Raw genomic sequence first — 24,354 nt, 5'->3', positions numbered from 1 at the left:
AAGTGAGTAAATTGGGGGAAGAATAAAGCAGAAATTGAAGCAACAAATTTGAGACACAAAAGTTAGATCCAAAATCCACAAGTCTGGTAGTTCCACCACCGAATGTCATGAAAGCACCATCTAACATCTATTTTTCTTGAATGACCCACCAAAACTGCAAACCACCGAAAAGTTGTTTCAAGATCTAACGAGAGAGAGATTAAAGGAGAAGAGAACCATTCAAGAAGGGAAGGATGAAAACCAGATCAGATGGTTGGAAAGAGATTAAGAGAGTAATAATAAAAATGGGAGAAGATAGGTAGGTATACGGAATTACGGATAGTTGTAGAAAAAGATAAATAGGGAAACAAACTCAACTTACTATAAACTAGACAGAAAGAAAGAGTAAATTAATTATCACTTCTATAGAAGAAATAAAAATTTAAGCATAGTTTTATTTATTTACGGTTATTTTGTTTTAAATTTCTGAGAATTTTTATTTAACTTTATACTTTAACTAACAAATAATAAATAATAAGAGATAAAAACGTGAAACAAAATATGTACATAAAAATAAAAATAAAAAACCTCCTTTATACATAGATGTAGATCATTGTAATTAAATAAGAATATATCTTTTAATCCATCAAAATCTAAAGACAATCATATACTTTGATGGATTAAAAAATAATTTAAACTTTAAACCTAAAACACATTCACAAAATATTTAATTATGGTAAAAAAGTGATGTAACATAATACATATATTTTTTATTTCAAATTTGAATAGATGCACCCTTTCACATAATTGTCCTTGAAACGATAGAGTCAATTAACATATTAAACTAACCCCTACATCTTTAAGGCTCATGAATAGTAGGCAAATGCACCTTCTCAGATATATCCCAACTAGATATTATTGATGCTAGATTTGTTTTATCTTAACCCTTACACCTTTATGGCTCGGGGCTGGTGGACTAGTATACCTTCTCAAATATATTCTAATTGGGTACTACTAATGTATTCCAAATATATCCCAACTAGATACTACTGATGCTAGATTTGATTTATACTAACCCCTACACCTTTATGGCTTGGGACTGGTGGACTAGTATACCTTCTCAAATATATTTCAATTGGGTACTACTAATGTCGGATTGCTTTATCCTAACCCTTACGCTTTTAAGGCTCAAGACTAGTGGACAAGTGTAACTTCTTGGATATATCCCGACTTATTATTGATGTCGAATTGCTTTATCTTAACCCATACACCTTTAAGGCTTAAGGCTGGTGAACAAGTATACTTAACCCGAATTTATTCTGACATGTATCCTTTGAAATGGAGGAGACAAAGTTAAGTGATAAATTGATTGATCTTAAATCGGCTCATAATGAAGCTGACCTCTTCATTTGATGTATACTTGACTAAGTTAGAAACAAAAAGGTTGATAGAATTAATTCGATCCCCCATACTTAGTATATAATTTATTAATCACGTTTAAAGGAAGTTGGATTAATTCCAATCCTATAAAATCTAGACCAAAATCGTATATTTAATGATCCCAAGTTCTTGAGACCCATAAACCCATGATAGTCAAATATAAAAATATTAACCTTATAGCAAGAATAGACAAATTACACTTTTGAATGCTTAGACTTTGGTTAAGCGACTAGATTAACCATATAACGTTCTCCACATCAAAACATTTTAATGTACCTTATCCTCTTTTCCTTTCTCCCCAGCTTCTTTCTCCTTTTCTTTTAATGATTTTGCTCGAATGACCCTTTTTGATCAAATGCACAATTTTTATTCCCAAAACAAAATGATTTTCAGTATTATGACCATATGTTTTGTGAAACTCACACCATTCATTTTTATATGGTCTTGTTTGGCAATCAATAATAGTAACATGCGTTATTTATATCCCGCAAAACTTGTTTTCGAGTCACATTGATTTTCTGTTTTTTGCTTTTCATCCCTCTTTTTCCCGATTTCGAACTCCTTTTCTTTTTGTTGTTTTTCTTTTTCCTTTATTGATTCGAAATCCATCTCTTCTTTTTTTTTTGTTTTTCTTCAGCCAACATATCCGTGCTAACCTCATTGTCAAATTGATCTTTATCGGCCAAATTGGCCGTTTGATCGGCCACGTAGGCCGATATTCGAGCTAAAAAGCTCGAATAAGGATCTTCGTCCTTCATGCATCCAAAGGAGCCGAATTCTTTTCGGCTCGAATAACGAATCCTCTCTTTACATCCCAACAAAAGGTTTTCTTGACACCTTTCTCTTCATCCATCACCCCAGAGTTGTAAGCGTCAAAAGGTTTGGTCTTGGCAAATGCTGTCAGTTGTTGATCAGCAAAATACATGCCAACTTCATAAGTCTTCTGATCAGCTTCGAGAACCTCTAAACCTTCATCATCGTTCCAGAAGAAAACCTTCTGATGTACGGTCGAAGGAACAGCACCTACCCCATGAATCCACTCCCGACCTAGCAACACGTTGAAGTTTGCTTTGGAAGGTGTTACTATAAACATGGTACATCGAGCAGAATCATACCTTCAGGATGTGAAGACTTGCCTGCATAGTCGGAGATCATGATGTTATGGGGTTTCAAATCATCCAAGGATTTCCCAAACCTTTTCAGCATTGTCTTAGGCAAAATATTCACAGCTGCGCCTCCATCGACCAAGACCTTGTTTACCTCTTGCCCTTCAATCATCAGTGTTAACAATAGGGGTTTGAGATGTCCTTTCATTTCCTCTGTGGGAGAGTCGAAAACAGCAGAGTTGAACTTAGGGATAACCCTCGAGATTTGATTGACCCATATGATTTTGGACTCATAATTGGGGTCCTCGAAAACGTCTTCCCTGATGATATCCTCTTGTTCATTCACGGATTCCATAGCACCAGCATACTCCGAAGGTAAAATGGAAACTACCCCGCAAATATCTTCCAAAGAATCCTCGAAACCGCTCTCGAAGCAGTTTGTTATCATGTCTTCATCGTCTTCGATGAACTTGCCAGAAGATTCCCCTTTCTGGGGAACTGGGATCGAAAAACGATTTCCTCCCCTACCTTCAAAGGTTGCTTTACGCATCCTTTGCTGCCTCCTCCATTGAGTTTTGGTTAAGTTGTTCAATGGCTGTCGAAATCCACGTCCATATCCCCCAGCTGGAATTCCAACATTCCGTGTAGTCAAGTTCGAAAATTTTCCTGCATTTCTTTGTTCCGGGTTTCCCATGCTAGTCATTACTTGTTTACCTCGACCCATCATAGACCTAGGTGGTGCGTTCCATGTCCCGACAGGCACATTCGCGTTCGGCACAAAAGTATTGCCGAACCTAGACGAGTTATACATCTCCATCTTCCCAACCGGGGCATTATATTGAGGCATATGAACTTGCCTCATAGTCAGACCAGCATTCAACCTAGCATTGGCCTTCATTTTTTCACGCAGCTTCTCAACTTTGTAATTCTTCATTATTTCAGACTCCTCGAAAGCCTTAGCCGCTGCTCTGTCGAAGACAGCACTGCATCGAGGACACAACATGACCTCTTTATCAGCTTCTTTTTTCTTCGATAAAAATTCCACCAGACTATCTCCTTCCTTTGGGTATATGGGTTCTTGCTCTTTAGCAAAATCCTCCATTAACTCTTCGAGCTTCTCATCAGAAATGGGCTCAATGCTATCATCGTCCTCAGCAGCGACTTCCACCATGTTGATGGACATCGAAACTGGTTCAACATAGCCAGTATGGGCAGCAAATGGGTCAACATCCACTTTCATTTCCTTCTCTTCAAAAGCCAGGCGACCATCAGTAATCGCCTTCTCGATGAAATCCCTGAAACGCATACAACTGTTAGTCCAATGTCCATACATATTATGATATTTGCAGAATTTCTTTCCTTTTCTTTGCTCGAAAGGTGGAATTTTATGATTCTCTGGGAGTATAATCTGTTTATCTTTTAACAAAGTATCGAATATCTTTTCTGCCTTACTAACGTCAAAACTATATTTTTTAGTCGAATTCCCTTCTATATTACCTCCTGGTTTTAGCATTTGACATTGGTACGTAGGTCCAGGGCGCAATTCTGCCAAATTAATCTCGAAATCTTCACTTACAACTTCATAATTAGAATCCTCATTTAACTCAGAACTTTCTAAATACGCTATCTTTTCTTTTCGAACGAACTTGTCGAATTTCATCAACTTTTCCTTTTCTAATTTAATTTGCTCAATCCTCCTCACTTTCTCAGCAAGTTGAGCCATGTCCCTCAATTGTTCATTTACTAATTTTTTGCGTATTGAGAAGTCTAAACCTGTGGCGGCGATTCTAACCAATTCATGTTCTGGAATATTAGTATAGCATCGAGATTTTAATTGCCTAAACCTATTTAAATAGTCATCTAATGTTTCATTACTTTGCCTTTTGATATTCATTAGATCGACTATACTAACCTTTGTTTCCTCTCGAAAGAAATGCTCATGAAAGCTACCTTCTAGCTGTACCCAAGTATGTATCGAATTAGGAGGCAGGGTGGTAAACCAGGTAAAAGCATGTTTAGTCAACGAACTTGGGAAATATTTCATTTTCAAGTATTCATTATTAGCCAAATCCCCACATTCGACCCCATACCTAGCTATGTGTTCAACTGTTGACTCAGTTATATCTCCTGCAAATTTCGAGAATTTTGGGACTTTCATTCCACGGGGTAATTCTACTTGTGTAATATAATCTGGAAAGGCTGACACAAAGTATGGGCGTTCATTCCGACCTACATCAAATCCATGTCTATTCAATATCCTTTCTACCATTTGATCTAAATTATCATTAGGGTTCCTGTTAGGTCGAACTATGTTTTGCAAATTTCCATGCCCCCCAGGGTTTTCTGTATCGTTCAGATTCACACTCATTGCTCTCGAAGGAGTCCCATTACCCAACTTATCTCCTATTTTGTTTATTAGCTCGTAAAGGGGTGTCATGATGTTGTGCATCTGAGTAGACAACAAATTGACCATGTCATGATTACTATGGTCCATTTGTTGTCGAAGGGCCATCATTGCTTGATTACTAATACCCGTGGGCATGTAACTACCTTGTCGAATTAATGAACCCTCCTGACTTGTTCCTACATGCTGATACGGGTCTTGCATAACAAAACCCATGCCATTCGGCCCAGGATTATAACCCTGTGGGGATACATGCATTTGTGAATTGGGTCCTATTAGCGGTATTGGCATTTCGACATGCACAGGTTGGGTATTTCGCCAATTCTGTGGCATACCCCAGGGATACTCTCTAGTAACATTTACCAACTCTTGAGTGATATTATTATGCCTAGCATGGTTTTCAAGCAACACAGGAGGAGATCTTGCCCCCCTGGTCACATTGGTAGCATTATCAGGATTGGAGTTAGGCTGTTCTACATCTACATTATTATGGTTTACGTTCATGTTATCAGACGTAGACATAGTTCTTCCACTCCTTAATCTCATGCAATTCACACACCTAAAACTAGTCCAATTATGTTCTAAATTAAACGGGTCCCACCGGGCGTGCCAATTTGTTTACGGTGGAAATCGTTAATAGGTTCTTTTTATTTAGACTAGCACAGCAAGTATTTCAATTTAGGCATATGTTCTCGGATTACAATGAAAAGGAATGAAATAGAATGATCAATAATTACTGGTCTCTAAGCATTCATCAATGATTAATAGATAATTATTTCCATGCACGTAAACACTTAGATGAACAGAATGAACAATAATGATATTAGCAATACAAATCATGGTTCAATTTTATATAATGATCAAGTTACAGTACAAGTTGAAGCATATTGTTCAGGTATACAATTCCACTACATGCTTACAAGAAGGACAAGAAACTACACTAAATCTACTCCTAAGATGAAAACAGGAAAATGGCCGAGAAGAAATCATACCCAAAAACAATTCCGTGTACGAAAGCCATATGCGCAGGCAGAGAGTACTTCAGAGTATAATTTTAGTATGAGTTTTTCGACCCCAGTAAAGGTCCGTACTCCTTGTATTTATAGAGCAATTAAAGGCGGTTGATTCTGTACATGTACGCTTTTGACTCAACCGCTATCCACTATCTTTGCTACGTGGTCTTGACTCAACTTCCTTTAACCGCTCTTCCCACGTTCCTTGTTTTCTCGATTGATTTTTTAGTAACCGTTTTGGCTTAACCTCCATGTTCTGACGGTCTCAACTTTTCAACTATTTTCGAGCAACACTTGTTTTTTTCGAGTCCCATAATTTCATCATGTGTTGATTTTACTTCTCAGGCAGCGCTATCAATCTTTTCGAGTCACATGATTTTCGAGTATGCCTAACAGTACCTTATCCTCTTTTCCTTTCTCCCCAGCTTCTTTCTCCTTTTCTTTTAATGATTTTGCTCGAATGACCCTTTTTGATCAAATGCACAATTTTTATTCCCAAAACAAAATGATTTTCAGTATTATGACCATATGTTTTGTGAAACTCACACCATTCATTTTTATATGGTCTTGTTTGGCAATCAATAATAGTAACATGCGTTATTTATATCCCGCAAAACTTGTTTTCGAGTCACATTGAGTAAATTTCTCTTGTTCTTCATTTCTTCCCCGATTGATTATCTGCTGACTTCCATACCTCAAATTCTTGACATTCTACTCCCTTCTCAGAGTGTAATGTTCATTACTCTTGTTCCAATCAGTTTGAGGACATAAATGATTTTTCACTCCCTTGGTTTCTGGGACCAACTTTTGTCTTCTTCCGATCTTTTGCTAATCTAACCCTCCTTCAACTTTATATAGCTTAGAGCATATGTTTTTACCTTAACAATTGTTCAGTAATTCATCATTTCTAGCGACTCATCGAATTCCTTTGGTCGTAAGCCTTTTGAAATGCTACAACTACCATTTTTCGACAATAAATACAATCCTTATTGAGACTTCATTGAATCTTAAGTAGAAATCTTTTAAAGATTTCCCCCATTGTTGCTTTAAGTCAAATAAACCTCAGGTGGTTGGGTTTTTCACTTGTTAGCAACAAATTGAGTTATAAACAATCGACTAAACACATCGAAATTGATTATGGATCGATCTGGTAGACAATTGGACCAATCCAAAGCCAGTTCCATGAACCAATCCATTGAAAAGGTTCCCATGAACATCTTGCATTGTGCTCCCACAATACCTTTGCAAATCAACAGTTGGACACGAAAGTTCGTCAATTGTTAACTAGGATCATGTGTTCCATCAAACGAATTAACTTTAGGCATCCCATAATCTCATGGGACAAATTCTACCTCCATTTCTTTTGAAAAAGGTTTAAAATCATGCGACACCTCTATCACCTGATCTCCCTCCCTCATCATGAGGTTGGCCTCTATTGCCTTTTGTAATTTGCCCTTCGTCACATTTCTTCATTCTCCCTCCCAATCTCCTCCTCTCTCCTCCTAGCTTGACCATTATCCTCTTTCATGTTGTTGATCATGGTCATCATCTCCTCCATCCTTGAATGGTGAGTCTTATGATTTGACATTATTCCTTTCGCCATCTCTACCTCTTTACACCTTTAATTTATAAATCTTAAAGTGTAGGAGAAGTTTCATTATCGTCCCATGTTAAATGTCAAAATGTTCTTGTATGAAAAAAAAGTCCTAAGATTTAATATAGTTGCTAAACCAAAACCAAAATATTTAAAAAAATAAATTGTTTATCATTTCTTTAAGAATAAGATTTTTATACTTAATTATGATGGATTTGAGTCTTGAAAATTTCAAATTTTGATAAAATAATTATTTATTAAGTATCATATTTTAGTACATAATCTTAATTATTAAAGATTAAATTTTAGACTAAATCTTCTTCTAAGATTAAAATTAGTTTAACTTTCCTTAAGCGTGATTGATAAATTATATACAAGTAGAAAGGTTTGTATTAATTCCTCAACTCCTATTCTTAACTTAGTTGTCTATTAGATCAATATATCACTTAACTTTGTTCCTTCCATTTCAAAAAGTATAATTATATTTGTAATTATAAAAATTTAAAAATAAAATTCTAAAGTTATAGACTCAAAAATTAATTAATTTTTTAAACTAATTTATATTTTTATTCTATTGTTATTTTAAAGATAAGAATAGAAAATAATATACATCTTAAAAGAAAATCCCAACGAAGCAAATAAACTCTTCTAATACTTATATTTTAGTTTTAATTACAAAATTTAAAAAAATAGTATTTAAAAAAATCCCATTTGCAGTTAGATTAGAGTTGAGTAGCACAAAAATTATGCCCAGACTCCGGAAGAAAATGTTTTAGAGGCAGAATGAAATACACTATAAGGAAGCAATTTCCTTTGCATGTTTTTACCCTAAGTCCTGCATTTAATCTTCTGTAATTCCCTTCATCCAGAAAAGGGAACAAAAATAACAAATAGGGAAAATAAAATATTTACATCTCTAACAATCTTTTCCCCTCTTTTTTAGTTTTTTATTTCTATTGTGTGGGCAAGGTTCCGTGCCGCCACGAATCAGAAAAACCGTACACATCCGAATGATCGAAAAGTCCATCGAATGCAACGTACTCATCACACTCATACCCAAACCCGCTTCCCAAATCAAACGACTCGTATCTCGAAATCTGATCCTCAAACTCCCACAATTCACCGATTCCAGACGAGTCAGATGCCACTCGGACCAACTCGCTTTCCTCCTTCTTCTCCTCCGCAGCCGACGACTTTCCGGCGGGAGGAAGCCCTAGCTCGTCGTCCGAGGCCTCCAAGAGGTACCCGATCTGCGCCTGAGACTCGCCGGAATCTGACGCCACGGCGGAGATCTCCTCCTGCAAGCTCTTCATGACGGAGTCCAGGTCCTGAGTGGAAGGTGTGTCATCGGCGTCGTCCAGGAACTCGAGTAAATCGTCTCTGAGTCGCTTCGCCTCGGACGATTCCAGAACTGACTCGTCCGAGTCATCCCTGAGTCGCTTCTTGGAAGCGGAATCATTAGCATCCATAGAGAGAGAGAGAGAAAAAATAAAAAGAGGAAAACGGTAGCGTTTTGGGTAAAGAGATTAAAGAGAGAGACGCTGTTTCAACTCTCGTTGACACGGTGGGTTGTGGTGGCGAAGAGATCCGATGAGGGTTTATATATAAAGGGGGACAATGGAGAGAGAAAGAAGAAAAAGAAAGAGAGTGTGTAATGATGGCGACGACGCAGGCGCGTGGGACCCAACCCAATTCACACATTCATTTTGCCCTTTTGTTTTCATGTTTCTCATTTTTATTTTTCTGTTCTTGTTTTCAAAAGAAACTGGTGGCTGCTTTTTTGCCTTTTTTTAAAAAAAATAAAAATAAATAAATCGAGTTGAATTTGGCGTTGGAGTCCGCGGGCCCCACTGGCCTAGTCAATCACCGCTTTCGTACGTGCTTTATTCGGCTCGTCTTTTGGTTGGTAGGAAAGAGGGTTAAGTAAGTGTGAGGGCGTTTTGGGAATCAAACTTGTTGAGTTTTCCTTTTTTCTTTTTTAATTTTGGATGATATCGATGGGATTTGATTAGACTTTAAATTGCGTTCAAAATTCCAAACTGGTCGATGGGAATGGGCCTTCTCAGAAGGTTTGAAGGAAAAGGAAAGGGTCGTTTGCTTGAGCTTGAGTGCTGCCAACGACATCCTCAATAAAATTGTATTAAAAACTTCTACGATAATGTTGCCCACTATCACTGCCTCAATCAATGGGATACACAGATTCTTATCTTCTCTATCTTTAATATCTCAAATTTCACAAACATTTTAACTATTCCTAATTGCAAAAATGGATAAACATTTGCTTTTCAGATCGCAACGTTTCTCATGTGCTTCAATACTTGTGCTACTATATTTTAATATCTTCCTTTCTAATTCTTTTTCATTTTTAAATACTTATAAATAAAAATTTAATTAGTAATATTATATATATTTTTATATATCATAATTGAATTTATATAATCTACGTCTATACTTTCAATTAAAGTAATATTTTCTTTAGATATTTACAGGTTTTTAACTAATTTATTCGTCTAATTATATCTAATTCACATTCTCTTTTATTGTTTACATTTATTTATTTTTATTCAACGACTTCAGTTTTTAAACTTTTCACACTTTGAGAAACTACCTAGTAAATTGAAAATTAAAGATTATACAAAATAATTAATAGATGCAACAAAAAAAAATTCTTCAAATCTAAAGGAAACATGTTACCAAGTAATAATAATTACACAATACATATTATTCAATTGACGTACTATTTAAATGAAGACGCGAAGTGTCTGTATTTCGTAAGTATAAATATGTAAATAAGTACACGTGTATAATAAGAGATAAGATTTTGTTTCCCTTGTATGCAATTAGTAAAGAGAAATACAGGACTTTGAGTATGTTTATTTAGACTATTTTTAGAAGAAACACTTATTAAAAAAATAATCGCTTGACACTAACTTGTTTGGATAATATTTTTTTTAGAAAGCTGGAGAAAAAAAAAAAACAATTGCGATAGAAGAAAGAGAGAAAAAAAAAGTTAATTCTAATTAAAAAAAAAGTACTAGCTATTTGAGCAGGAAAAAAAAAACCTAATTGCGGTAATACTATTTTTTTTTTATAAATTACATTTTTTATTTATCTACTTTTTTAATATGTAATTTTGATTTATTTATTTTAAAACAAAGATATTTAATGCCTTTGATTTTAAAAATATGAATTTTCAATTCTTCTGTCAAATTAATATTTATCAACAATTAAGTTTTAACATTTAATAATATTTAAATAATGTGACATTCAGTAATATGATATTTGAAAATGAGAAAAAACTAAACAAATATGTAAATAAGATTTATTAATAAAATAAATATTAAACACTTAATAAAATAGATATAAAAGAAGATTTTTGACATGTTATTTTGTAATTTTTATCTCCACATGTTTGGTCAATAAATATAACACTTAAACAGTGACAAGTGTGACACTTTGTTATGAATTGTTATTTATCTTATTATATTATTTAAATAATTTTGAAGGTGCATTGTTTTTGTTTTAAACTTTGAAAATTAAAAAATTCTTAAGAGTTTAATTGTTTTATATGTTATTCAATTTGATGAATTTGAGTTGATTACGATGAGTATGTATTGATTTGAAGCTGCATGTTAGATTGGTATGGTGGATAATTGAAATTATCAAGAGAAATCGAGTTAAAATGCTTAATTTGACGAATCATGTTCTATGTTGTTTTTATCTAAGGAGTGTTTGCTTAAAGCGTCATGTGTCTCACTCAAACCCTAAACATACAAAACTTGAAATTGTTAATTATTTCTTAATATTTTTTAAGCTAAATTGAAATTTTCATTTTTTATAATGCTTTAATTTTTTGTATTCTATTTAATGTATATAAATTAATTATTACTGAAAAAGTAGGTTTATTTATTTAATTTTTAATAAATATTATATATGTACTTTTTAATTATTAAATTGAGTTAATTAGATTTTTAACTCAATTTATTAAGTAAGACGATATGGGACACAAAATATTTGGTTACTGTGACTTCGAAATAACTTTTTATTAATCAATAAAAAATCTTTAAAATATTGTTTATAGATATTATAAACATAATAAATTTGTATTTACAATATAGTTGTAAAAGTCATATGACTTTTATATATACTATAAATAAAAATAATATTGATAAATTTTAGGTGGTCTAAATTTTTCACATGTTAATGTTTTACATGTTTAAAAAATATTAAATTTGTAAAGGCTTTTTTTTCTTAAGTTGTTTTTAAGCTAAAAATTGGAATTTATAATTATCTCTCAGTAATTTTTTTCTTTTAAGCCGAATAATTTTAAAAATCTTATTTGTTCAAGTATAATTTTTAAAATTTTCATGTTTACAATACTTGGATTTTTTTATTCCTTTTTTTGTGTCTAAATTGATTATTATTGACAAATTAAGTTTATTTATTTAATTTTTAATAAATACTATATATATATACCTTTTTAATTATTAAATAAAGTGAGTTAAATTTTTGAACTTACTTCGTAAGTGAAATGAGATGGAGCATTGGGATAAGACAAGATAAGACCAGACACAATGGATAGGACGAGATGAGATAAGACTGGACACAATGAATGGAATGAAATGAGATACGAGACATTTTATTACTCCGATTTTCAATAACTTTTTATTAATCCATAAGACAAATTAAAATTATTGTTTATAAATATTATAAATGTAATAAATTTTTATTTACAATATAATCATAAAATAAATAAATATATTTATCATTTGGCATTTTTAAATTATAGTCATTAATTAACTATCTGTAAAACGATTGAGTGAAAAAAATTAAGTTTAATTTTAAAAAAATAGTTTAAATTATTGAGAAATTTAATGCTATTAATTGATTTTATTAAGGAGTGTAATTTAATTGCAAGTATCTTATAATCAAAGAGAGAGGTAGTATACATAAGATTATATCTAACTTGAATACTTATGTTCTTTTTATATATTTTTTAGAAAATATTCTAATATTTAGTTATGTTATCTCAATATAAAAATTAATAATTTTATAAATAAATAAATTTTAATATATTTAAGAACGATAGTAATACGTGTAAATGTACAAATATTGTTTTTAGTACTAATTAAACCAACGATTTATTGATATGTTATTTTTTATTCTACAAAAAATAGTTTTGATGCTACATTGAAATTTCAAATAAAATTTAACTTACCTAACTAACATTAATTTTATCATTAAATCACGAAATATCAACATAATAGTCTCATTCGCAAGTACATGTAAGAGTACGTATTTTGGAAAAAATTATGATTTTTTTTATTGATGGATAAGATGTTCAATGTAATTTATATGAATAATTTATAAAACTTATATAAAAAAAATTATACATTCGAATCCAGATAAGGTCAGATATGTAAAGTGAATTTTTTATTATTTCATATTTATTCACTGATTTTTTCGTTTGTTTTTCACCTAAATTAACATAAATATTAATTTACACACAAAATAAATTACAATTATTCATTGATAGTAATTTGTTCATTATTTTCACTAAAAAAAACTTTAATTGATTTATTTTTATTTTATATAAAAGTTACTAGTAATTTTTTTACGCATTACTAATGTGTTTTTTTTTCATTCTATAATAATGTGCAGTCGTTGAATTTTTATAATAATTTACTATTTTCATTTACATATGTTTATTAATTTTTTAAACTTATAAAAAGACCACGCTATATCTTAAATACATGTCTGATTAACCATGGTTTCTAACAAATTCACGAGTTAAGTTTGTATTGAAGACTGTATTTCTAATCTTATAAATGTTATATTGGGGTTGAAAAAAGTGAAAAGGAGAAAAATGAGAGACAGAAGGAAAAGAAAAAGAAAATTATAATAATTATTAAAAGAGAAATGTAAAAGCGAAGGAAGGACAAAAAATGTATATTCGGTAGAATGGAGATGGGAGGTGGGAGAAGGAAAAAATCTTTATAAAAATTAGTTATTTAATTTAACTTTTAGAAGAAAAAGAAAATGAAAAAATAGAAAGAAAGGAATAGGAAAAAAAATCATCTAATTTTAAGTATCTTTCAATATCGAAGAGATTTGGAAGGGTGAAAAAATAAAACATTTAATGTATAATATTTAAAAATGTTCTTACCCATGTTTGAATTGAAAAATGGAAAATATAAAAATATGTTTTTTTTAGAAATAAATAAGAAAAGAACTTAAAATCCCACTGATTCTTTTGAAGCAAAGAAGACATAATAAAGTAGTTTGTTTAAAGAGGTTAAGAAGGGTGAAATTAGGTAGTAGTAATTTTGGTATCTCTGCCATGTCCACCTAACTCCTACCAGTAATCCATAAGTATCTCTCCTCTCTACTGCTACACAAATACCTTCTCTATGTATTCAATTAAATACATCACTCAAAAAATCAAATCAGACACCACCCGTCTAAATAAAAAACTAAATATCAACTTTATTTTTTACACAATAATTTATTTCTGAAAAGAGACTAAATTATTGCATACAAATATCAAAATGTTTGATTTTATACTTCTTTACCAACACAAATAAATAAGGATTTTTTTTATTTTCAAAAGTTTGAAGAAAATAGTAAAAAAAAAATTTATTTTCTATTTTATAAATATCAAAAAAGCAAATAAAATGAGGATAATATGATATTTCTGTAATTAATAATAAAAATAAAAAGTGAAAACACAAAACTAATTCTGAACATTTATAATAAATAAAAAGTGATTAAAAGGAAATAAAGATTATAATAAATAAGTAATCTTGAATATATAACTTATATTTTAGATTTATGATAGATAATTCATACTATGATATAAAATTATTTTAAATTATTGATTATATATAAAAATACATTTGAAAATGATATATTTTTTGATAAGTGGATAAAAAAAACAAAATAAATATAAGAATGATGTAGAGACATAATATTTAAATTTTGAAGATAAATTGTATATTTCACTTTAACATTCAGTTGTTACTTGTTAACTAATAGATTTTTATTTGACAAATAAAATATGAAATATTTACACGATAGAAAAGTAAAGTTCACAAATATACATAATTATGTTTCAAATGAATTCAACTCTTCTAGATATATTGTTTAGTAATGGATATATATATATATATATATATATATATATATATATATATATATATATATATATATATCTTAATATTATTTCATTTATTAAAATAAAATGATATCATTTCATACATTGCAAGTATCGTTTAACTAATTTGACATCATAGTATAAATAGATCTTGATATATAAAGTCTATATTTTCTAAAAGAAATAATAAAAATTATTTAATAATTTATTTTATTAATTTAAATGGATGAATAATTATAAACTGATTTAAATTTATATATCGAAGAATTAAATACTTTTAATTTAAAAAAAATACAGATTTTATATATATATTAAAAATGTTTAATTCAACAATTAAATTATTAAAATTTAATATAGAATATAAATTATAAGGTAGATCTATCTAAAAAGTAAGTTACTTAAATTTATTCTATCATATTTACATCAAATTTTAACAATTTAATCGTTAATTTAAAATATTTTAATGCATAAATCAAGTTTATAAAATTTTTAAAAAATTTAAAATTATTTAGTACTTAGTTTTATTAAGTCAAATTGACAAATAATCATACAAATATTTTATTCATTGATTTTAATTAATAAAATATGTATTATATAAATATTGAGTAAAATAAATATATGTAAATTTACTTCAATAATAAATTTTGTAGACTTATTTTAATCAATAATTTTTATTCTGCATCAAATTTTTATTTTTTATTTTATAATTTTATTGATACTAATAATAAAAGAAATTTCTTCATTTGATGTTAACTTTTATTTTTTTATTTTATTCTTAATAACTATAAGTAATTTTTTTGATAATCGTACAAATTTGTTTTCTTAATTTTTTTTTAGCAAAAGCACTCGGTGACTTTATTCCTGCTAGTTTTTTTTTTTTTTTTTTTTTTTTTTTATAGTGCGGAAAGAGAGAGAATTTAATTTAAAGTAGTTAGAATATAAAAGAGGGTGTGTTGTGAAATAGTTGTTGCTAACTTGCTATCTTGATAGCAGAGTAATTATACAAATATGACATAATTCAATTAGAGAAGAAGTAAACGAAATTAAATAATTTTAATTGCGAGGGTTAGAAAGCGAAAGCGAAGGGGGTGTTGGCTTGATCCTTGTTTAGGAGCAGAAATAAAAGAAAGTTAATGGTTATTAGGGTAATAGTAGGAATTAAGAGAGAAGAAAGGTGGTTGTGGTTTCTCAACCACCACGTCCACGTGAATGGATTCAGATTCAGTGCTCCCAAAATATATCTACCATTATCGCCCCACAGTGCCATTCAGTCACTCACACTCTCGAGTCAACCACCATTTCCTCTCATCCCTACTTCACGTCTACCACTCTGTTTAATATAAATATTAATAATCCAATAGATAAATAACAACTAAATACACAAAATAAATTTTGTTAATAATTTAAGGATATACAAATATTTTACTTCTAACTAATTTTTTAAATTATTGATCGTAGATTATAATTAAGATCAAAGAAAATTTTATGTTGCTACTTACAATTAGAACCATACCTAGTATTATTTTAATAATCAATTATAATCAAAATAAAATTTTGTTTGGATAGATTTGTTAAAAACAATTTTAAAATATCTAATTTTATTTAAATATAACAAAAATTATCTTTTATATGATAAATTAATTTTAAAAAACTGTTAAAAATAATCATAAACATCAAATTTTAAATTTAAAAAAAAAAACTTACCTTAGAAGAAAAAAATTTATTCATAAATTTAAATTATTATCCTAAACAACTAGATTATTTCACAAATACATTTTTTCCTTTAAAAATTTAAGTAGTTAAATATTGAGAAATAAACTTTTATAAAAAATTTATTCACGGGTAAATCTGTTGATTATTAAAATAAAGTAGTAGATGTTATATGTAAAGTCTGTGTTATTTATATATTTTTATATAAAAATTAGTATTTTAGTTTATATAATATATGTATATATATATATATATATAATAACGTTATTTTATATAATTCATACGGAATAAATAAAAAATTAAATATATAAATTTTATTATGATTAAGATATAGAATAATACATTTTTTTTATTATAAATTATATTTAAAATTTATAAAAAATTATTTATATAATAATACAAAAATATTTTAATGATCGATAATTTTCAAAAAAGTATTGAAATTTAATATACAATTAAAATAAAATTAAACTTAAAGAGATAAGAGGTATAAAAAACAGTGTTAATGATACTCTCGTTGAAAAAAGTTAGTTGTAAATAATTTTGTTAAAGTTTAATTTTAAAAAAATACTTTCATATAATAATTATTCTAATATATAGAGAGATGGATTAAGATATATTGAAAACATATATAGAATGAATTAATTGATAAAATCATGAGTCAATTTTGAAATTTTCATTTTATATGGGTGTCTCAGACAATTATCTACTTTTATCCTTTACTATAAGAATTTTGTACTTTAGAGATAGTTAGTTTTTTCTTTTTACCCAAAGTGACTTGTACCAGAATTTTTGTATGCATAGAATAGTAAATAGGAAATGAAACTTGATAATCATCAAATAAAGAGTCAATGAAATATTGAAGATGCTCTTATTAAACAATAATATGACTAAAAAGTATTTTGACGCAAAGATTGTCTCAAACCAATTGAACTCACCCATTTGTTTTTGTCTTAGCTATTGATAAAAATAATTATAAAAAAAACTCACCCATTAAAACTTGCAATTCGAACAATCCTTGACCCACTCAATGAAGTTCACTTGTGCTTCGCCATATTTGAGTAAAAAATTAAGTAATATAGGTTTGTTCGAATTTGTTTTTTATTCCCAAACCCATCCGTAAGTACATGATATAAAGCACCACATGATAATTATTTTAAAGAAATTGTGAAAATATAATTCACATAATATTTGTATCATGTAAAATAGAAGGGTCAAGTTACTAATGGTGGCCAAGGTGGATCGCTCTTCTAAGTGATTCATGGTGGTGCACTAAAAAATGCATGTTAGATATATTATTCACATGATTGAGTTATAATATTTTGTACCAATTTCTTTTTATTGTTTTTAAAATATAATTATATTTTACTTTTTTATCTTTATATTTTGAAAATAATGATATATAGTTAATAAATATTATCTTCACTTGTAGAAGGAAGTGAACTTTGTCGTGCTCACCATTATTAACCTCTCCAATATTAACTAATTAACGGTGATCCTTAGTAATGCATAAAGTATGTATGTTTTTATCTGTGTGTTATAAAAAGAGGAACAAATGATGTATAGTGGATTAAAGAGTTTGAAGTATTTTATAAAAATGAAAAATTAAACAATTGCATTTTATAGACATAATTTAAATAAATAATTTATAGGAATAAAAAATAAAAATATTAAATTACAATAACGAAAATCATATATTTTTTAATTATATTATTGATATGAAGTATTCATTGAATTAATCTTATCACAAATTTTGATTAGTCATTTTTAGTGAAGTCTCTCCTCTCAGTCACCTTTTATATATATATATATATATATATATATATATATATATATATATATATATATATATAAATAAAGCTTAAATATAAAATTTTATTTAAGAGAATTAATATCATTTTAATAACAACTTATTGATAGATGAAAATCATATTTAAATTTGTATAATAAATATATTTACGCACACTCTCCATAAATTTTTTTTGAATAGTTACAAATTTTAGATATCAATAAAATCTGACAAAATTAATAAATAAAATATATCAGTTGTTGATTTTTTTATATAAATATAATTTTGGTAAAAAAAATTGTTTATCATTAAAAATAATAATTAATTTTCATTAAAAATAATTATTTTTTGGTTAAAAAAGATTCATGCATATATGATTAGGCATACAAACAAGAGGAAAAAAAAAAAAAAAAAGTGTCTCATCGGCGTGTCTTCCGTATGACGAAGGGAAACAGACACGCTGAAGCTGAACACGTGGAGTGGTGGAAAAAAGAAGGAGGAAAGTTACGAATGACTTAGAATCTTGTAATTTTAGGAGCATGAGGAGGTTAAGTATCCTTAATTCCACTAATTCCTTGTTTAGAGGGAACTACAAGTTCTCCCGTTTGTCCCACCTAAATTGCTTTTCTAACTTGCTCACGTCTTTCCCTTCATAACTCTATTCGCATTTACTTACTGTTCAAGGAACTCTTATTGACATTTAGCTAACTTTTGACAAAACAATTGCCCATCCTAATCTTTTTTTATTTGAGTTATTGGTGGGTCACCTCACCATTATGCTCCCTCTAGAAAATTAGTCACCAAGAAAAATCCCTCAATCCAATTAGTCGTCATTCTCTTACTTTTCAATTCAAATACAATGCATCATGCTCGAGTCTCCACTCTACCCAAATATCAATATTCTTCCCAGAAGAATGGGTCACAGATAAAGTTCTTTCTCAATCATCCCGTTTTGCTCCCTATTTTTATTTATTTTTTAGTTTAAACTTTGAATTTCTCTCCATATTCGTCTAATTAAACAACTTAAAACAAATGGAATACTTGCTAAAGTTTAGCCCATGTGAGCCGCAGGTTAAACGGGCGTCTCGGGCTCAGTTTCTATAGTCAACTCTACCTAAAACTCACCCTCATTACCAATATCACCCCTCAAATTTATATAATTTGATGTTCTAATTGTATTCCTAGGGTATGTTGGATATCCATTTCAAAGCATGGAGTGTGTTTTCACTTTTCAATATATAAAATTCAAAAACAACAAAATTATTACTTTAAATTAAAAGTGAGTTGAATTGAACTCGATTTTTATTCGAACACACACCTATTATTTTTGTTATGTAGATGTCTTATATCTTACTGTTTACTCAAAAAAAAAAAAAAAACATATTAAAATTTAGTCATGTTTTAATTCATCATTCATGAGAATGTTTTCTTCTTTTGGCAGAGCATACAAGAGTGGCTCATCGTTACTACTCACAAGTAATCTTAGATAAGAAATAAAAAATATAAAAAGTTAAATTTATTGAAACCATTGGCTACTATAGAAAACATTTAACAAAGAAAATTTAGTTAAGATGACTAGAAAATTAATATTGGTATAGATTGCTTGTGTTTGTGTGAATACATGAATTTTTTTTTATAAGATAGTAAACATATCATTATCAAGTCAGGCTTTGGCCACCAGCATAATTATTAAATTTTAGTTTGATTTAATTATTTGTTACATACAAATTTTTTTAAAGTTCGACTTAAGTTAAAAACCTATTTATATGACTTATACTATACAAATTAAAAGCGTATTTATATGTCCAATATTATACAAAATTAATATATAGATCAATAAATCGAAACATTAAAAGTATTAATATTTATAATTATATATATTAAATATAAATACTAAGTATAATATAATATAAATATTATATTATATTACATTAAATGTTAAATAAGTCAACCTATAAATCTATTAGATCTTTTAAACAGTCTAAAATATGATATTTTTTTAATTAAAAAATATTTTTTAAAAAGTCAAATTAAGTAGTGTAACGACCCGGCTGGTCACTACACACAACACAGTACACCTGAAAACCGGACAGAAAGGAACAAGTGCATACATATAGTGTCTAGAATATACATATATACATGGTCCAAGTCTGACTAGATTCAAAATGTACAACAATACAACCAAGTTACTACACCAAGTAGCTGAAAAACAAAGCATCAACTAGGATCAGCTCCGCCTGCCAGCTGCAGACTCACCACTAGCCACCCACCTATTGTAACGACCTGCCATGACCGTCACTCTACGAACAACCTTACACTACTGAAATATATATATATTAAAAGAGTATAATAAAATATTTTTACAACACAAGTTACTAATCAAGCAATCAATAACAACCAATTATATACAACAAAATATGCTACCATAAAGTAGCCTACAAAAAAATCTATCTCCAGACACCTCCTGTGGCCTCTAGCAACTATCTCCAGTCTATCCCTGCCCTGCTCCCATACAACGTATGATCATCGCAGTCCAAACCACATGGAAATATGCAAGGGTAAGCTAGAGATAATAAACAACTCATAATAATGTAATATGCAACATAACAATAAAATCATCTTCGCATTCGACACATGAGATAAACAACATATATACTATATATCTTAACATCATTTCAACTTACAACACAATCACAGCTTAACAACACAACAACGAATATACAACCCATATCAACAACAAATCAACTCATCAACAACTTATGCGTCGTCACACATTTCGACTCGGAGATCTCCTACAACATGATAAGTAGTCTAAGTGGTTAGGTCCTACCAAACCGACAACACAACAAATTTGGATATTAATCCACAACATAATAATGGTTTCTCAGACTTGGCCACTTAAACAAGGAAGTATAGTACTCGGTTAGAAACTAAGTTCCCGACTTTGTACTTTACTCAAATTGGTCACTTGTAATCAATATAGGTCGACCTGACCCCTATACCGTGGTCGCTTTGTAATCGGTATAGCTCGACCTTGCCCCTATACCGTGGTCGCTTTATAATTGGTATAGCTCGACCTTGCCCCTATACCGTGATCGCTTTATAATCGGTATAGCTCGACTTTGCCCCTATACCGTGGTCGCTTTATAATCGGTATAGCTCGACCTTGCCCCTATACCGTGGTCACTTTATACACGTGTGCCTCGACCTTGCCCACACACGGGATCAACTAAGTCCTAGAGGAGAACAAAACAACGACCACTCCAAGGGAAAACTTCCCAAGGAGGGTTTTATAATAAATTGGGCTCTCAGAGCACCACAATTATCTCAATCCACACAATGGGATGAGCAACTTCGAAAACATCTCCCCTAGTCCTAGTGATCAACAACTTAATCATCACAGCTTAATCAGCTCACAACTCAACAACACAGCTTTACAGCAATAGGCATCACAACAACTTTACAACAATAGGCATCTTAACAACTTTACAGCAATAAGCAACTTAACAACTTCACAACAATAAGCAACTTAACAACTTTACAGCAATAGACAACTTAACAACTTTACAACAATAAGCAACTTAACAACTTTACAGCAATAAAAAACTTAACAACTTTACAACAATAAGCAACTTAACAACTTTACAGCAATAGACAACTATAGTCATCAAAATATCAAATTAATGCAATTTAACAACTTTAAACAACTTCAACAATATCATAAATCAACACAACTTGTAAACAACTTCACAACTTAACTACAACATGCATTTTGCAACAACATCATTAATAAATATTTAATCAATATTAGCAACCAACAATATTTTCATCACATAACACAACTCATACTAATCAACCTAAGTACCCAAAAGAGTTCCCAACTCACATACAACCAACAACTTTACAATCTAGCTTCCCTTACCTGAAGATTGGCTCAGAATAGCCAAGAAGCGGAATTCCCTTTTTCCGAAGCTCAACCCGGAACTTCAATCCACCCAAAGCAAGCTTCCTTGTCCAAAGTCCTTCTCTCTAAAACCTCTCTCTAAAAACCTCCATTCCTCGTCCACCCTCCAACTCTATTTATAGACATTCAGGAGTGGTCAGAACGGCCTGTACCGAAACCGGAACGGCCCGTTCTGCACTCCCTCAACACGTACAAAAACCACATGCAGAATGGCCCGTTCTGAAATCAGAAAGGCCCGTTCTGTAACTCATCCAGAACGGCCCGTTCTCTATCCAGAACGGCCCGTACTCCCTCTGGAACGGCCCGTTCTCCATCCAGAACGGCCCGTTCTCCCTCTAGAACGGCCCAATCTCAACTACAATTTTCAGTTCAATTTAATAGTTTGGAACGGCTCGTTCCAGATTGGGAACGGCCCGTTCTGGGCTACTAAATCAGCCACATTTTTTTCTACGTTACACCTATCCATGCTCTGCTCCCGTACATAGTACGATCATAGCAGTCCAACCACATGGAAATACAAAGGGTAAGCTAGTATAAAAAACGCAACGTATAACAAGATTTAAGTAATATGAACAACTACAACTATCAACACATCGTCAGCCTACATCTCATCGATTGTACAACAAACCAGCAAATGGCAAATAATGCGTCGTCACGCATATCATCTCGGAGATCTCCTACAGCAACTCAGCCTTTCGGCCTACAACAACTCAGCCATTATGGTCTACAACAACTCAGCCATTATGGCCTATAATAACTCATCCATTATGGCCTACAACAACTCATATCATCATACAACACAACACAACTTTACAGCACAACATATCATTTACAGCACATCAAGACATCTTACAACAATATTCATCTAATACAACTCAACATCATCAAACAACATTATCTACTAGTCATCACTTCATGTTCATCAACTTCGACTTAGCTCCACATAAAACAACATTAGATAGCATATAGTGAATTATCATCTCTGCGCCCTCGTGGTTGCGCCCAGCGCAGTGCAACCAGAGAGCACCAGGGGGCCAACGCGCCCAACGCAAGCATGCCCGCGCCTGGCAGGACCCAACCAGAGAGCCCAAGGCTCACTTGCGCCTGAAGCAATACCAATTGCGCCCAGCGCATGCCAGGCAGAGACTCCATGGGGTCTCACGCGCCCAGCGTGCCCAAACCCACGCCCAGCGCGGGGAAGGCAGAGACCTACCAAGGTCTCGCGCGCAGTGCAATTCAAATTGCGCCCGGCGCCCCCCATGGCAGAGACTCCCAAAGAGTCCCCGCGCCCAGCGCGACAAAGATCGCGCTCAGCGCCATGCCAAAAACCCAAAACAAGCCACAACCGATATCGCGCCCAGCGCGGTCTAACCCCCCGCCCGGCGTGGGCCATCCAGAGGCTAACATCCTCAAGCACGCCCGGCGCACACATCTTTGCGCCCGGCGGGATTGCCTAAATGCTGCCCTCAGATGGCCACGCGCCCGGCGTGAGGAACTGCGCTCAACGCGAGTTCAGCAGCAAACCTCATATTTTCGAAAATCTCTTCAATACCTGCAAAAAAACCAGGAAACTCCACATGCAATCGGTTCAAAGCACCACATTTTCATCAAACAGTTCAAAAATACCATCTTTTTGTACATGCAACAACAAATAAAGAATTTCCCAAAATTTCTCAAAAACCCCCCCAAAACCCCCAAACTTCATTTTCCAGCTATCTCAACCAAGAATCATCGATCATCAACCAGCAATTGAGTTTCTGGAACTCGCTCACAACCAAAAGCTGCAAGAACTAGCTTCCCTTACCTCGGGCAAAGATTCCGAGCTTCCGGTAAGAGAGACGAAAAAAGAAGGGAAGAAGCTTGGATAGACGGCGAAGAACAAGCTTGAGCAACTCAGAGGAAGAAGGAGAGTTATGAATCACCTACTCAGCAGCACCACCTAAGGTTCCAAGGAAAGATCAAGAATAAAGAGGATGAAGAGAGAATTGGGAGGATGCGTTTAGAGTGAGTACGGAGAAGGGAGTGAGAGTGAAAAGAAGAAAAGATTTCGGGTCTCACAAGTAGCGACTAAATGCAAATCCTCTAAAGTGAAATGGTAAATAATGATTAGGTAATAAGATAATTAGTCTATGTAACATTTAAACTCTAGAACTTGTCATACCTTATTATTCCCCTATAACTCATTATGTTTTTGCTTTTCCC

At 31.3% G+C, this 24,354-nt stretch overlaps 1 protein-coding gene across 1 annotated transcript; it reads right to left on the bottom strand.

Moving 5' to 3' along the window:
- Positions 1-8,280: 8,280 nt before the first annotated feature.
- Positions 8,281-9,133, bottom strand: LOC109797340 (uncharacterized). Its single transcript, XM_020357351.3, has one exon. It carries the CDS (start codon positions 9,003-9,005, stop codon positions 8,490-8,492), a length of 516 nt encoding a protein of 171 aa, XP_020212940.1. The 5' UTR covers positions 9,006-9,133; the 3' UTR covers positions 8,281-8,489.
- Between the last annotated feature and the right edge of the window lie 15,221 nt (positions 9,134-24,354).

The sequence above is a fragment of the Cajanus cajan genome, chromosome 7 (genome assembly GCF_000230855.2).
Source record: "Cajanus cajan strain Asha chromosome 7, NIPB_CcT2T_4, whole genome shotgun sequence".
Lineage (NCBI taxonomy): Eukaryota > Viridiplantae > Streptophyta > Magnoliopsida > Fabales > Fabaceae > Cajanus > Cajanus cajan.
This window is presented reverse-complemented; position numbering and strand designations above follow the sequence as displayed.

Excerpts from the sequence above, each read along its gene's own strand:
- LOC109797340 (XM_020357351.3), bottom strand. The coding sequence starts at position 9,005 with ATGGATGCTAATGATTCCGCTTCCAAGAAGCGACTCAGGGATGACTCG.